The sequence below is a fragment of the Dasypus novemcinctus genome, chromosome 7 (genome assembly GCF_030445035.2).
Source record: "Dasypus novemcinctus isolate mDasNov1 chromosome 7, mDasNov1.1.hap2, whole genome shotgun sequence".
Taxonomy (NCBI): Eukaryota; Metazoa; Chordata; class Mammalia; order Cingulata; family Dasypodidae; genus Dasypus; species Dasypus novemcinctus.
Genome location: NC_080679.1, coordinates 49054482 through 49068339, shown reverse-complemented (window position 1 = coordinate 49068339; position 13858 = coordinate 49054482). Strand labels below are relative to the sequence as shown.

Below are 13858 nucleotides of genomic sequence, written 5' to 3'. Positions count from 1 at the left end.
TTAATATTTTTATTGGGAAAATCTTATTCTTAATTCTTGATGCTGTGGTAAAATGTTGAATTTTTATTGACCTCTGTCAAGGACTTATTAGTCCTTTTATTAGAAAAACCGTATTAGTAAAATAGATATTTGAAGGTATATGGAGCAGGGAGGACTATACAAAGACAGAATAAATGTAGTTTATCTTCCTGGAATGTTAGCTTTGAATTTTGGGGAAGAGCAAATTTGTAGCTACGAAATATTTAAAATGATTTCTCTTTTAAAGTAAACATTGTTATGTTATGGAAAGGGAAGCTAAACTCTCCGGAAACTTCAGGTACCTATCAGTGTATGTATTAGTCAGCCAAAGGGATCCTGAAGCTACCCTTTAATGTAAATGTGTTCATTTTTTTAAAAGTCTTAGAATAGCCTGATATATTTTGTGGAAGTAGCAGTAGAAAGTATTTCAAATACAGTAGGATATAAATCTTGGGGGGGATTTGTTTGCTAAACTTATTTTGCTATTATACTAACTTGAGCTCAAATAATGAACAGCAGAGAGTAGAACAAATCCTATATTTGTCATTTTAGTCATTTTAGTTAGCAAAATTAACATTTTTAGATGATTGCTGTGCCTAAAGTCTAGAGGGCTTTGTAAGACTAGCATTGCTTTGTAGGGCAGTGTTTCCTCAGCTTCCAGAACCTTTATGCAAGAGTTGTGCAATTTATAGCACATCTGCCATAGGCCCCAAGAAGTCTTGTTTTTACAAAAATGTCTCTGGTATTCAAGTGGCCTTTTTGGAGACTCAGGAGATGAAGATGGCTTAAAGTCTTGGCTGTTGGATATAACCAAGGAAGTGGGAAAACCTAAATGAAAAGAAAGACTTAAACACTCGCAGTGATTGCTGTGCGGGAAGGTCACAAACTGGCATACTACATATTGAGATTTGCTTTATCATAATTGTCCCTTTTTTTCCAATGTATTTTGTGTTGATTAAATGACTAAAACTTTGCTGAAAAATACACATAACTTACTGTTTGCCAGGGTGGTGGAGGGTTTGACTGCAGAAGGCCCTGTTGGGACTTATTGGGATGATGGTTATATATTTGAGATTGTGATGGTACCAGGACTATGCATTTGTCAAAACTCATCCTACTGTACTTTGTTATATGTAAATTATATCTTAATAAACTTGACTTTTAAAAGTTCCAAAGGAAAAAAAAAATCAGTTGACTTTTATAAAGAGTATTTATTTGGGGTAGAAGCTTACAGTTACCAGGCCATAAAGCACAAGTAATCCCTCTCACCAAAGTTTATTGCCCCATGTTGGAGCAAGATGGCTTGCCGATGTCTTTAAGGGTTCAGACTTTCTGGGTTCCTCTCTTCCCGGGGCTTGCCCCTCTCTGGCTTAGCACCGCTGGCCAGCTTGTTTCTCTTCCCAGGACTTTCTCTCTTTCCTCAATACCAAACTCCTCTGTGTGCTTACTTCCCGGGGCTCCAGCTAAGACTCTAACCTCCCTTCTCTCCAGAGCAGTTTCTCTGTGAGTCCCTGCGTACCAAGGGGGGGACTCAACATCCTACTGATGTGGCCCAATCAAAGCCTTAATCATTATTTAATCAAGTAAAAGCAAAACCTCTGAATCCAATGCATTCTGATATGCCCAGCGGAAAAGACCACTTTGCAATCATAATCCAGTATTTCTTTTTGGAATTCATCAATAATATCGAACTGCTACAGTGTACTTTGAGCAGTTTTACCCTATTTATTCTCTTAAGGCCTTGTGGGAGTGGGGGAGTGCTTTATAGTAAAGTACTTTTCAAGTGCTGCTTGCAATTTATTTTTGGGTCTTGACTCACAATTTGCAAAACACACTTACGCAATAGGAAGATTAGGGCAACACATTTGACTCCATGTCTTAGGAGGTTATCCATTAGAGAGAAACAATGTATGTCTCTTAGTAGTCATAAAGCCAATGAAGAATGTTTAGGGGTGAGATGGCGGGTATAAACTTTTCATGGTGACTTTGATATTTCTATAACTGACACGATGCTTAGTTGTTCTTGTCTAACTGCACTGTTGCTCTGTAGCTAAGGAGACAACTGGCTCAGGAGAAGCACCTAAGGGAATCTTTTGAGAAATCTGGATCAGCCATGCTACTCAAAATACAAGAAATGGAATCTACAGTGGAGGTGGAACGGAAACAGGTAGAGATTTTTTTTTCTCTTTAGTTATATTAGGGAAGTGAAACCAAAAAAGAAAAAGTTGATATTTTACCTGTAAATTTATATGTTCATTAATTTCCTCTGCATTTATTAAATTATTTACTTTTCTTTACTAATCTTCTTTTAACATTCTTACTACAACTTAAAAAAACAAAAAGGGTGGGAAGTGGGTGTAGCTCAGTGATTGAATACCTGCTCTGCATTTATGAGGCCGCAGGTTCAACCCCTGGCACCTCCTAAAAAAATCATTTGAATAAAGTCAAAATTTCAAAGAAATTCATTAGCAGATAAAAATAAGGCAATATTTTTTAAAATAGTAATATAAAAAAAGGATTCCAATATAATTTAGTCCAACACTCAAAATTTTTGACTGAAGAAGCTAAGGACCAGAGCGATTAATTACAGGCTTTATATAGGTGAACTCTTGTCTCATGTTACCATCCCCTTCGTCCTACACTTTATACTCCCTGTTACAGGTATTGATTTTGGAAGACATTGCCCTGGTCTTGTACTATATGATGTGACAAGAGTAAAAAGTAAAGGCTAAATTAAACTAACACTGGAGGGAAAAAAGACTAATTAATAAGTAAAATAATTAGAAATATGTTTATACTGCTATTTTCAAATTATTTATTATGGCACAATATTTTTACCTTCATCATAGTTTTTAGCTGAAGTATCTAGATGCAATTTAGAACATTCTAAATATTAAGTACCTAAGGTGATTCGTAGTTCGACATTCTAATTCCTAATTGTATTCCAATTGTGTTTCATAACCTGTATTATTTTAACCAATGACTACCCTGCATAATAGAATTATAAAAAGGATTCAACCTAAGGAACTTAAAAAAGATCCTTTATTGCTGTAATTTGTACTGTCTTATGGTAGGCACTAGCCACATATGACTATTTAAATTTAAATTAATGAAAACTAAGTAAAACTGAAGATTCAGCTAATTGATCTGATCACACTTCAAGTGCTCAACAGCCACTTAGGGCTAATGATTGCTGTATTGGAAAGTGCACAAAAAGTTCTTTTGGACAGCACTGCCGTAGAATGCATTGTGTTGAGACCTTAAGCTGTAACATATAGACAAACTACCCCTTTTTACCCACTGACATTAAAAATTGAAAATTCTGCCTTGTGCATGTGCTATAAGGTCGTTTATTAGAACCATACAGAAAAGGAGTTTTTCTTATACAATTTCAGGTGCAAATTTTGCAGGAAAACTGCATTGCCCTACGAAATTCTATACAGACTACCCAAGAACTGCTGGCACAGGAACAACAAAGAAAAGAAGATTTGCAAACTGCTACCTCACAGCTCAAGTCTGATCTAAGTATGAACATAAATACTAGAAATCACACTTTTGTTAGTTCTTTGAGATTTTTGCAAGAACTCCTGAGATCTCATATTCTTGAAGTGGCAAGTGTTAACAGGTATCTTCCATGGGCCTGAATCTAAAAAATTGCTGAGTTTTTTTCTACCTGTGGCACGGAGGGAATAAAAGAATATTGGTATTAAAATAGAATTTGATCCTCTTTTTTAAAATAATCTTAGTTTTTTTGAGGATATTTGGTGGCCTTGGGAATGTTTAGTTTCTAGAGATTTAGATTGAATATTGGATAATAGAACTTTTTTTTTTTTGAGGTTACTTTCCACATTTTATTTACATTTTCAGACTAACTTTTATCTTAAAATCACATGTCCATACACCTATTTCCTTTTTGTTGGTTTCACTTAACTTAAATGCACGATTAGTTAAACAAAGACTATAAACAAATATTTACCATGTCTGTTACATGTAACGCACAGAAACGACTTTTAACAGAAATCCATCAACACCCCTCTACCTTTTTTTTTTTTTTGCCATAAATACAGGTATCAAAACAATCCTGAACATATATTTGATACTACTAGTAGGCAGCACCCTCTCTGCTTCAAAATTAACACAATTTTCAACAATATTCATTGTACCTGCTACTTTGAACAGTTTAAACTGTAGCTCTTTCCCTAAGCAAGCGGATAAAGCATGTCATTTATGATTTTCCTTCTTGAAATCAATTTTCAGACACACATATCCTTCCAAAGTAGGATCATTTTATCTTGCAAACCTGAATTCTTCTTTGCGTATTCCAGGTTTATGCTTAAACGACAGTGCCATGACAAGAGAAAAAAAGAATTGTGCTGCATTTTTCCTCCTGTTACCTGAAAAGATAATGGGTGTACATATATTGAATATATTCTTAATGTCCAGGTCATATTTACCGGCTGGAATTATTTTACTTAATGTGTGGGTATTTTACATTATGATACTTAATGAAGACATTAATATGAGTAGAAAATTGTTGATTTAAGACAAGTTTGAAATCTACTAAAATTAATTGTTGTGTGTTTGTTCTTCTGGTGGTTGTGGAAACTTCATATTTTCTTTGGACATCATTAGACATCTTAGCTCTTGAAGTACAACTTTAAAGCTATATGAATTTTGCTACTTTGCTAACACTGGTATGCTCTGTGCAGCCACCATTCCACTGGAATTATTTATTCCATTCATATTTTGTTACAAGTCTAACTGGTGGAGAAGCTTCTGGGTATTTAGGTCTACATTCTATTTTTAAGCTATATATTCTGTTTTCATAATTTGTCCTTGGTGGCCCAATAATCATCCCTGTCCTCCTTGTAGGTGTCACATCTTCATCATCTTCAAGACCCCACCTAACAGTACCATTGCCTACTCCTTTTTGTCCTTCTTCAAGTTCTTCCCACAAGTGAAAATTATCAGGAACTTTAACTCCTGTGGAGACTGCCATCTTCTCCTCCTCTAACAGAACATTAATGAGAATATAAATCCTAGCTAACCTACTAATTCTAACCTTTTATCTTATCAGGCTCTCCATTCTTCAGTTATACATCTATTATCTGTTAGCTTAAATTTTTTTTTTTTTTAAAGATTTATTTATTTATTTAATTTCCCCCCCTCCCCTGGTTGTCTGTTCTTGGTGTCTATTTGTTGCGTCTTGTTTCTTTGTCTGCTTTTGTTTCTTTGTCCGCTTCTGTCGTCAGCGGCACAGGAAGTGTGGGCGGCGCCATTCCTGGGCAGGCTGCACTTTTCACGCTGGGCGGCTTTCCTCACTGGCGCACTCCTTGCGCGTGGGGGCTCCCCCACGTGGGGGACACCGTTGCGTGGCACGGCACTCCTTGCGCGCATCAGCACTGCGCATGGCCAGCTCCACACGGGTCAAGGAGGCCCGGGGTTTGAACCGCAGACCTCCCATATGGTAGACGGACGCCCTAACCGCTGGGCCAAAGTCTGTTTCCCAGTTAGCTTAAATTTGTAGAACTGCATGGGTGTAAGGTACTGAGCAAAAACTTAATCTCATTTTGCAATTGAGTAAACAAAGTCCCCAAATGTCACACAACTTGGAGAAGGAAGAGTCTAGACTGGATCACAGTTTGTTTAGATTCATGCTGCTTCTAACCCATCAGCCCTTTATCATACTGCTATTGTAAATATTTAATTGTAAAGCAGTTTCCAGATGGTCTCAGCTATGGTGACCACAAAGAGTTACAGTGCAGTGCATCATACATGAATTGCACTTCATGAGTTCTACTGACCTTTCTCATAAATTATCTCATTTAATATTCAGAACCATCCTTCCTAAGTCACAAAATGAATAAATGATCAAGTGAGGCTGAATCTGGATCCTCTTAACTCCTCTTTCCAGTGTACCTTCTCTGGACTGTGGCACTAATGGAGGTAGGGAATAACAAAAGAGAAATGAAATTATAAATGATAGAGGAAAGACTAATCTTATTCAATGTTTTTTTTAAATCGTTTCTATATTCTTTTTTTTTTAATTTTAATTTTAATTTTTTATTTATTTCTCTCCCCTACCCCACCACCCCGATTGTCTGTTCTGTGTGTCCACTCACTGCGTCGTCCTCTTTGTCCGCTTCTATTGTCAGCAGCACGGGAATCTGTGTTTCTTTTTGTTGCGTCATCCTGCTGCGTCAGTTCTCTGTGTGTGCGATGCCATTCCTGGGCAGGCTGCACTTTCTTTCGCGGTGGGCAGCTTTCCTTACGGGGCGCACTCCTTGCACGTGGGGCTCCCCTACGCGGGGGACACCCCTGCGTGGCAGGGCACTCCTTGTGCACATCAGCACTGCGCATGGGCCAGCTGCACACGGGTCAAGGAGGCCCGGGGTTTGAACCGCGGACCTCCCATGTGGTAGACGGACACCCTAACCACTGGGCCAAGTTCCACCACCCTTATTCAATGTTTTGACTCACTTCTTTTAGCAGAAAATACTCTCTTTTTCCTTGTAGTTGTTGGGTATGTGATGTTCTCACTGATGTCACAAGATAATTTTCTGTCTTCCTGTAATAGTGTGTCTACAAAAATACATGCTACATTTTATGCTGCTGTCACGTTATCTAATTTGAGCCTTAAAACAACCTTGTGGGAAAGATAATAAAATATACCTATTCTACAGGACAGTGAAAAGATTCAGAAGGTTGTGCCCTATGACCCACAGCAAATAGAAAAACTGGGACTGAAACACAAATCTTTCTATTCTATTTATCCCTCTGAGTTTTTATGTTACTTTTTATTTATTTTTCCCACTTTTTTTATTTTTTAAGAGATACTTTGATTACATAAATGTTACAAAGAATATATAGGGGATTCCCATATTCCCTGCTCCCCACACCTCCCACATTTTCCCACATTATCACCATCTTTCATCAGTGTGGTACATTCATTGCAATTGATGAACACAATTTAGAGCATTGCCACCAAGCATGGATTATAGTTTACATTGTAGTTTACACTCTCTCCCACTTAATTTTGTAGGTTATGGCAGAATATATAATGGCCTATATCTATCAGTGCAATGTCATTCAGGTCAATTCCAAGTCCTGAAAATGTCCTCATATTACACCTCTTTTTCACTCTCCTGACTTCAGCACCTTCAGTTGACATTGTCTGCCACTGTCTGTTTCTTCCATTGCTAGAATCACAGTAAGTCTATAGTAGAATACCAATAAGTCCATTCTAGTCCATATTTTATAACCAATCCTGAGGATTCTGGGATGGTGATGCCCACTCCACCTCTAATTGATAGGAATCTTCAATCCCTTATGCCTGATGGATGGGACTCTTGCTTGCAGTTGTAGACTCTCACTCCTTGGTGTGGTGGTAGTCCATCCTTACCTCCTTGTTGTTGTCCTGGGTGAGTCCAGTGAACTGGAGAGTAGGTATTGCAACTCCACTGAGGCTCAGGGCCCAACTGGCATATGGACAGCCCAAAGACTCAAGTCTCTTGGATGTACATCTACCAACTCCAGCACCAACTATAGGTTCAAATAAAAGGGACAGAAGAGGCATGTGTAGAGAAGTCACGTCTGAGTCCAACTCTGTCACACTTGAGTGCACAAACTCCAGAGTAAGGCACCAAACCAAACTCCAGAGCTGTCTGCCATGACTGTAGGACCTGGGTGTCTCCAGAGCCCTCAGGAGCCCCACTATTTGGGGTTGTATCTACTTTGGCTATGAGATCCTGCTGAGACGTTCATAAGCATTACCTCTCTGATGACCTCCCAACTCACTTTGAAGTCTCTTAGCCATATAAACTAATTTGTCTTTACCTGTTCCTCTTTTATTTAAGGTCTTTCTCCAGTTGTATCACCAGCTGGTGCTTGGTAGTAATCCCTCGGTGCCAGGGAGGCTTATCCCCAGGAGTCATGTCCCACGCTGGTGGGGAGGTAATGCATTTATATGCTGAGTTTGGCTTAGAGAGAGGCCACATTTGAGCAACATGGAGGCTCTCAAGAGTTAACTCTTAGGGAAACGGACTTTGGCCCAGTGGTTAGGGTGTCTGTCTACCACATGGGACGTCCGTGGTTCAGGCCCCGCGCCTCCTTGACCCGTGTGGAGCTGGCCCATGTGCAGTGCTGATGCGTGCAAGGAGTGCTGTGCCACACAGGGGTGTCCCCCGCGTAGGGGAGTCCCACGCGCAAGGAGTGCACCCATAAGGAGAGCTGCCCAGCGCGAAGGAGGGAGCAGCCTGCCCAGGAATGGCGCCGCCCACACTTCCCGTGCCACTGTTGACAACAGAAGCAGACAAAGAAACAAGACGCAGCAAAAAGACACAGAAAAACAGACAACTGGGAGAGGGGAGGGGAATTAAATAAATAAAAATAAGTCTTAAAAAAAAAAAAAGTTAACTCTTAGACACCCTACAATACTAGGCTAAGTTGTAAATTCAAGAACAAAAGGCTCATAGGCATAGTTGTCAAAATCAAAGGCCCACCACTGGACCATCCTTCTTCCCTAGGCATTGCACCTATACTTGGGGGATTGTTACTGTTCCATTAGAGAATGTGGCAGAGCTCCCCAGGATGGGAATTCAATATTATTTCAGTTACTTGGGGGATTGTTACTGTTCCATTAGAGAATGTGGCAGAGCTCCCCAGGATGGGAATTCAATATTATTTCAGTTATTGTGTGAATCTCCACCCACTGCAGCAATGCCCCATGAACATTTGAACATATTTATAAACCTTATATGTATGTCCAGATGAACTTCCTCCCATGTGTCCCCCATCACTGACTCCCCACACCAATGATCCTCCCCTGCCATAGTTGTAACCCTTCTGTGATCCAAGACTTCTTCGAAAATGAAACTAAGCATATTGCCAAATTCAGTTAATAGGAAAATGAAATAATAATGATAGGCTTAAACATATGAAATGAAATACATAATAATTTAGAAAAACTAAAAATAAAGTTTAAAAATTGGGGTATTAAAAAAATGAAAAATATTTTTAAAAATTTTTTTGATGTTTTGCCTTTCATCACTGTAGTATCTATTGTCCTGTATGTATGGTGGCATTTTCTTCCATTTCTTCCCCAGTGTCTTACCTTTTTCCAGTTTGTCTTCAAAGAAATTTTAGGTCACAGTAAAGTCACATACAGAATATAGGCCATGTGATTGTTGTAGTTATGTGGATTTTTTGTTTTTAGTTTCTAGAGATGACATCATTTCCAAGTTGGTTGAAGAAAATAAGGTAAGTTTTGAGATTGCTTAGTACAGAGGTTTTCTTTTCCTCTTTAAGAAATATTTTTGCTTTCAGTGTTGGGTTACAGTCCTGGTTCTCCTAAAGTCTTATTAAAAAAAAGTTTTAGCGCAAATAAATTGTCTATCCAGAACTGTTGTTAACTGGGTATTAGAAAATAATAACTAATTTCATTGAGGTTGTTATAATTTTTTTAAGAATGGATTGGCAAAAATAATGACACATTTGCATTTTGTACTGCAAACAAATTGTTATAAATTAAAGAAGCTTTTTAAAGAAATAGAAATACTTGTATATCTTGTTACATTTCTAAATTAGTTCCTTGATGTGTAGATCCTGTTTCGAATAATTTTTTTGGATGCTTTCTACCTTTTGTGAGGTGCTTCTCCTGGGGAAAAAAAAGTGGTTCCCTCTCTGGGAGGCTTATTCCTTGTTCTTCCCCCATTTAACTAAGTATAGTTAGGGAAAACTCAACCCACAGAACTCAAATCTCTACCACCTTTCTCCTGTCTCAAAGAGAATTAGCTATTTCTTTCTTCAGCTCCACCTGCAGGTATTCTTTGATGAAAATATCTTCACCTACTTATAACTTTAAAAGATACTTGAATGTATTCCTTTGAAATTACAAGATCTTATTGTTAATAGGAAATATGTATTTGTAATGTAAAATAAATATTTCATCATAGAGAGTAAAACTTTCTTGAAATAAGGATACTAGGTAAATATTTAGCTTAGAGTTTTAAGAAAGTTCTTTCTAGTTAGAATCCCAGTATGAGAATACATTTAATAAGCTTTGATAAATAATTTTAAAATGAAGAGAACTTTTGAAATGGAAGATATCAAGATTTTTAAAGCTCTGTATATGACACTTATCTATATATATCCTTACGAACTGAGCTGGTATTGACCAAGTTATAGAACAGTTATTTTGGTGGAAATACATGTAATATCTCTATTAACCTTTCAATGAAGGGATTTTTTGTTTTCCTATAGAAGATACAGATGTCTTTCAACAAGGAACATGAAGAAAATACATATTTGAAGTCTCAAATAATGTCCCTTCATGAATCATCAGAAAAAGCACAGGTAAGTAAATATTCCTTATTTCTCTATTTTAAGATGTTATTTTATTTTGTTTAATTAAAGACCCCTAATCTAAGTTTAATCCTGATTACATAAATTCATACTATTTCTAGCATCCAAATTTTTTGTTTCCCTAAACTCTACTATATGTATGAAGCATTTTCAAATTAGTTTATTTCCCTCTAAATTCCAATGTAATTTAAGTGTATAAAATACATTGCTAAATCATGCACTCCTTATACTTTGCCTTTGCTTCCAGATTTATTCGTTAAATATATACATTTAAATTTACATTAAATGTATTTTCCCCAGATAACTTCTAAGCAGTTTAATGGCAAGGGCTATCTTATACTTCCTTTGTATCTTCTATAGAAAACAGCACAGTGAAAATCTAATAAATGCTTGCTGGATTTTAAAGTTATGGGTAATCATTTCTGTAGGATGGAGGTTCCCAAATTTAGCAAGTGTTTTATACATATATATAAATATATATATATATAGAGAAAAATCACAAAATACCCATGCAACCTAGAGTTATTTATCATAGGGCATTTATGAAATAGTATTAGCATACTGAAATACATAGTGAAATAATATCACTTAAAAGAACTTTTCTGTTGGTGTAATTTGATTTTCTCAATGTTAGGATCATAATGTTGCTTTATTTTCTTCTTATTAGAGTAGTTGTAGGTTACAGAAAAATCATGCATAAAATACGAAGTTTCCATATACCACCCTATTTTTAACATCTTGCTTTCATGTGCTACATTCGTTGCAATTGATGAAAAAACTTCTTTATCATTGTCCTATTAACAATAGTCTTTGGTTCACCTTAGGGTTCATTGTGTTGTACAGAGCTATGGATTTAAAAAATTTTTTATTCTAGTTACATATACACAACCCAAAATTTTCTCTTTTAACCACATTCAAATATATATTTCAGTTCAGTTAATTACATTCACAGTTGCTCTACCTGGGGGATTGTTACTGTTCCATTAGAGAATGTGGCAGAGCTCACCAGGATGGGAATTCAATATTCTATTTGAATATTGAATATTGCCATCATTCATCACCAAATTTTTTCCATTATCCCAAATAGAAATTCTATACAATTTAATCAATAAATTCCCATTAGCTTCCCAACCTTCATAAAGTTGGGAATATTTCTGACTTTATTAATTTGTTTCTTATTATTATTTCATATCAGTGAGATCATACAGTATTTGTCCTTTTGGATCTGCCTTATTTTCAGTCAACATCATATCTTCAGGTCTCATCCATGTTGTCATATGTATCAGAACTTCATTCCATTTTAGAACTAAATAATATTCCATTGTGTGTGTGTGTGTGTACACACTGCATTTTCTTTATCCATTCTTTGGCTGGTGGACTTTGGGTTGCTTCTATCTTTTAACAATTGTGAATAATGCCTCTGTGAACATTGGTGTGTGAATATCTTTTGGGTAATACCTAGTTGTGGGATTGCCAGGACATATGTTAATTCATCACTTTCTGAAGAACTGCCAAACTGCCTTCTACAGCTGCTGTCACGTCATACATTCTCACCAATAATGAGTGTTTCTATTTCTCCACATCTTCTCCAATACATGTAATTTTCCGTTTTCTTAATAGTAGCCATGCTAGGGTATGAAATGGTATTTCTTTGTGGCTTTGATTTATATTTTCCTAATGACTACTGATGCTGACCATCCTTTCATGAACTTTTTTTTTTTTTTTTTTTTTAAAGATTTATTTATTTATTTAATTTCCCCCCCTCCCCTGGTTGTCTGTTCTTGGTGTCTATTTGCTGCGTCTTGTTTCTTTGTCCGCTTCTGTTGTCGTCAGCGGCAAGGGAAGTGTGGGCGTTGCCATTCCTGGGCAGGCTGCACTTTCTTTTCACGCTGGGCGGCTTCCTCACGGGCGCACTCCTTGCGCGTGGGGCTCCCCCACGCGGGGGACACCCTGCGTGGCAGGGCACTCCTTGCGCGCATCAGCACTGCGCATGGCCAGCTCCATACGGGTCAAGGAGGCCCGGGGTTTGAACCGCGGACCTCCCATATGGTAGACGGACGCCCTAACCACTGGGCCAAAGTCCGTTTCCCTCATGAACTTTTGACCCTTTGTATATCTTCTTTGGAGAAATGTCTTTTCAAGACTTTTGCCCATTTTTTAATTGAGTTGTTTATGTTTTTGTTGTTCAGTTGTAGGATTTCTTTATATATTCTGGATATTAAATCTTTATTGGATATTGAGTTTCCAAATATTTTCTCCCATTGTGTAGATTGTCATTTTACTTTCATGACCAAATCCTTTGAAGTTCAAAAGATTTAACATTGAGGAGATCCCTTTTATCTAATTTTTTTCTTTTGTTGCTTTTTCTTTGGTATAAATTCTAAAAAAAACTTTTGCCTAACACATGTCCTGAAGATACTTCCCTATGTTTTCTTTGAGGAGTTTTATAGTTCTTGTTCTTAAACTTAAGTCTTTGATCCATTTTTAGTTAATTTTTTAATATGGTATGAGGTAAGACTCTACCTCAATTCTTTTGCATATGGACATCCAGTTTTCCCAGCACCATTTGTTTAAGAGACTATTTTTTACCAGTTGAGTGGATTTGGACCCTTGTCAAAAATGTGAGGGTTGATTTCTGAACACAAAAATGTGAGGGTTGATTTCTTAACTCTGAATCTGATCCATTGTTCTGTATGTCTGTCTTTGTGCCAGAACTATGCGGATTTGATTAATGTGGCTTTGTAATAAGATCAGAATGTGTGAGTCCTCTAACTTTGTCCTTCTTTTTCAAGATATTTTTGACTATTTGGGATCCCCTTGCTCTTCCAAATAAATTTCGTAATTGGTATATCCATTCTGCAAAGAAGGCTATTGAAACTTTGATCGGGATGACATTGAATCTGTAAATCTCTTTAGGTAGAATTGCCATCCTAACAATATTTAGTCTTCCAATCCATGAACATGGAAGTCCTTCCATTTATTTAGGTCATATTTGATTTCTTTTAGCTTTGTTTTGTACTTTTTCAGTGTGTCATTCCTTTCCATCTTTGATTAGATTTACTCCTAGATATTTGATTCTTTTATTTTCTATTGTAAATGGGATTTTTTGTCTTGATTGCTGCCTGAGATTGTCTATTACTAATGTGTAGAAACTCTGCTGATTTTTTAGTGATCTTGTATCCTGTCACTTTACTGAATTCATTTGTTAGCTGTAATAGCTTTGTTGTAGATTTCTTAGGATATTCTGTATCATGTTAACTACAAAAAGGAAAAACTTTCCTTCTTCTTTTTCCAATTTGGATGACTTTTTTTTTTGAACGAACATGCTGTCAGGTATCCTTATCTTGCTCTAGATATTAGAGGGAAAGCTTTCATACTTTCAGCATCTAGTATGATGTTAACTGTGGGTTTTTTTGTGTGTCTTCTTTTAAGTTTTATTTTATTTCTTTCTCTCCCCTTCCCTCCCCCGCCCCACCCC

General features: G+C 36.9%; 1 protein-coding gene across 6 annotated transcripts in view; it reads left to right on the top strand.

The window, feature by feature from the left end:
* CCDC150 (coiled-coil domain containing 150) overlaps positions 1-13858 on the top strand; it is a 127561-nt gene that overhangs the window by 13735 nt on the left and 99968 nt on the right. For all 6 annotated transcript variants that reach the window (XM_023591725.3, XM_058300419.2, XM_058300418.2 and 3 more), the window contains 4 exons: positions 2069-2185; positions 3414-3543; positions 9233-9276; positions 10279-10371. In XM_023591725.3, the coding sequence (XP_023447493.2) occupies positions 2069-2185; positions 3414-3543; positions 9233-9276; positions 10279-10371 (384 nt within the window). The remainder of the gene's footprint in view (positions 1-2068; positions 2186-3413; positions 3544-9232; positions 9277-10278; positions 10372-13858) is intronic.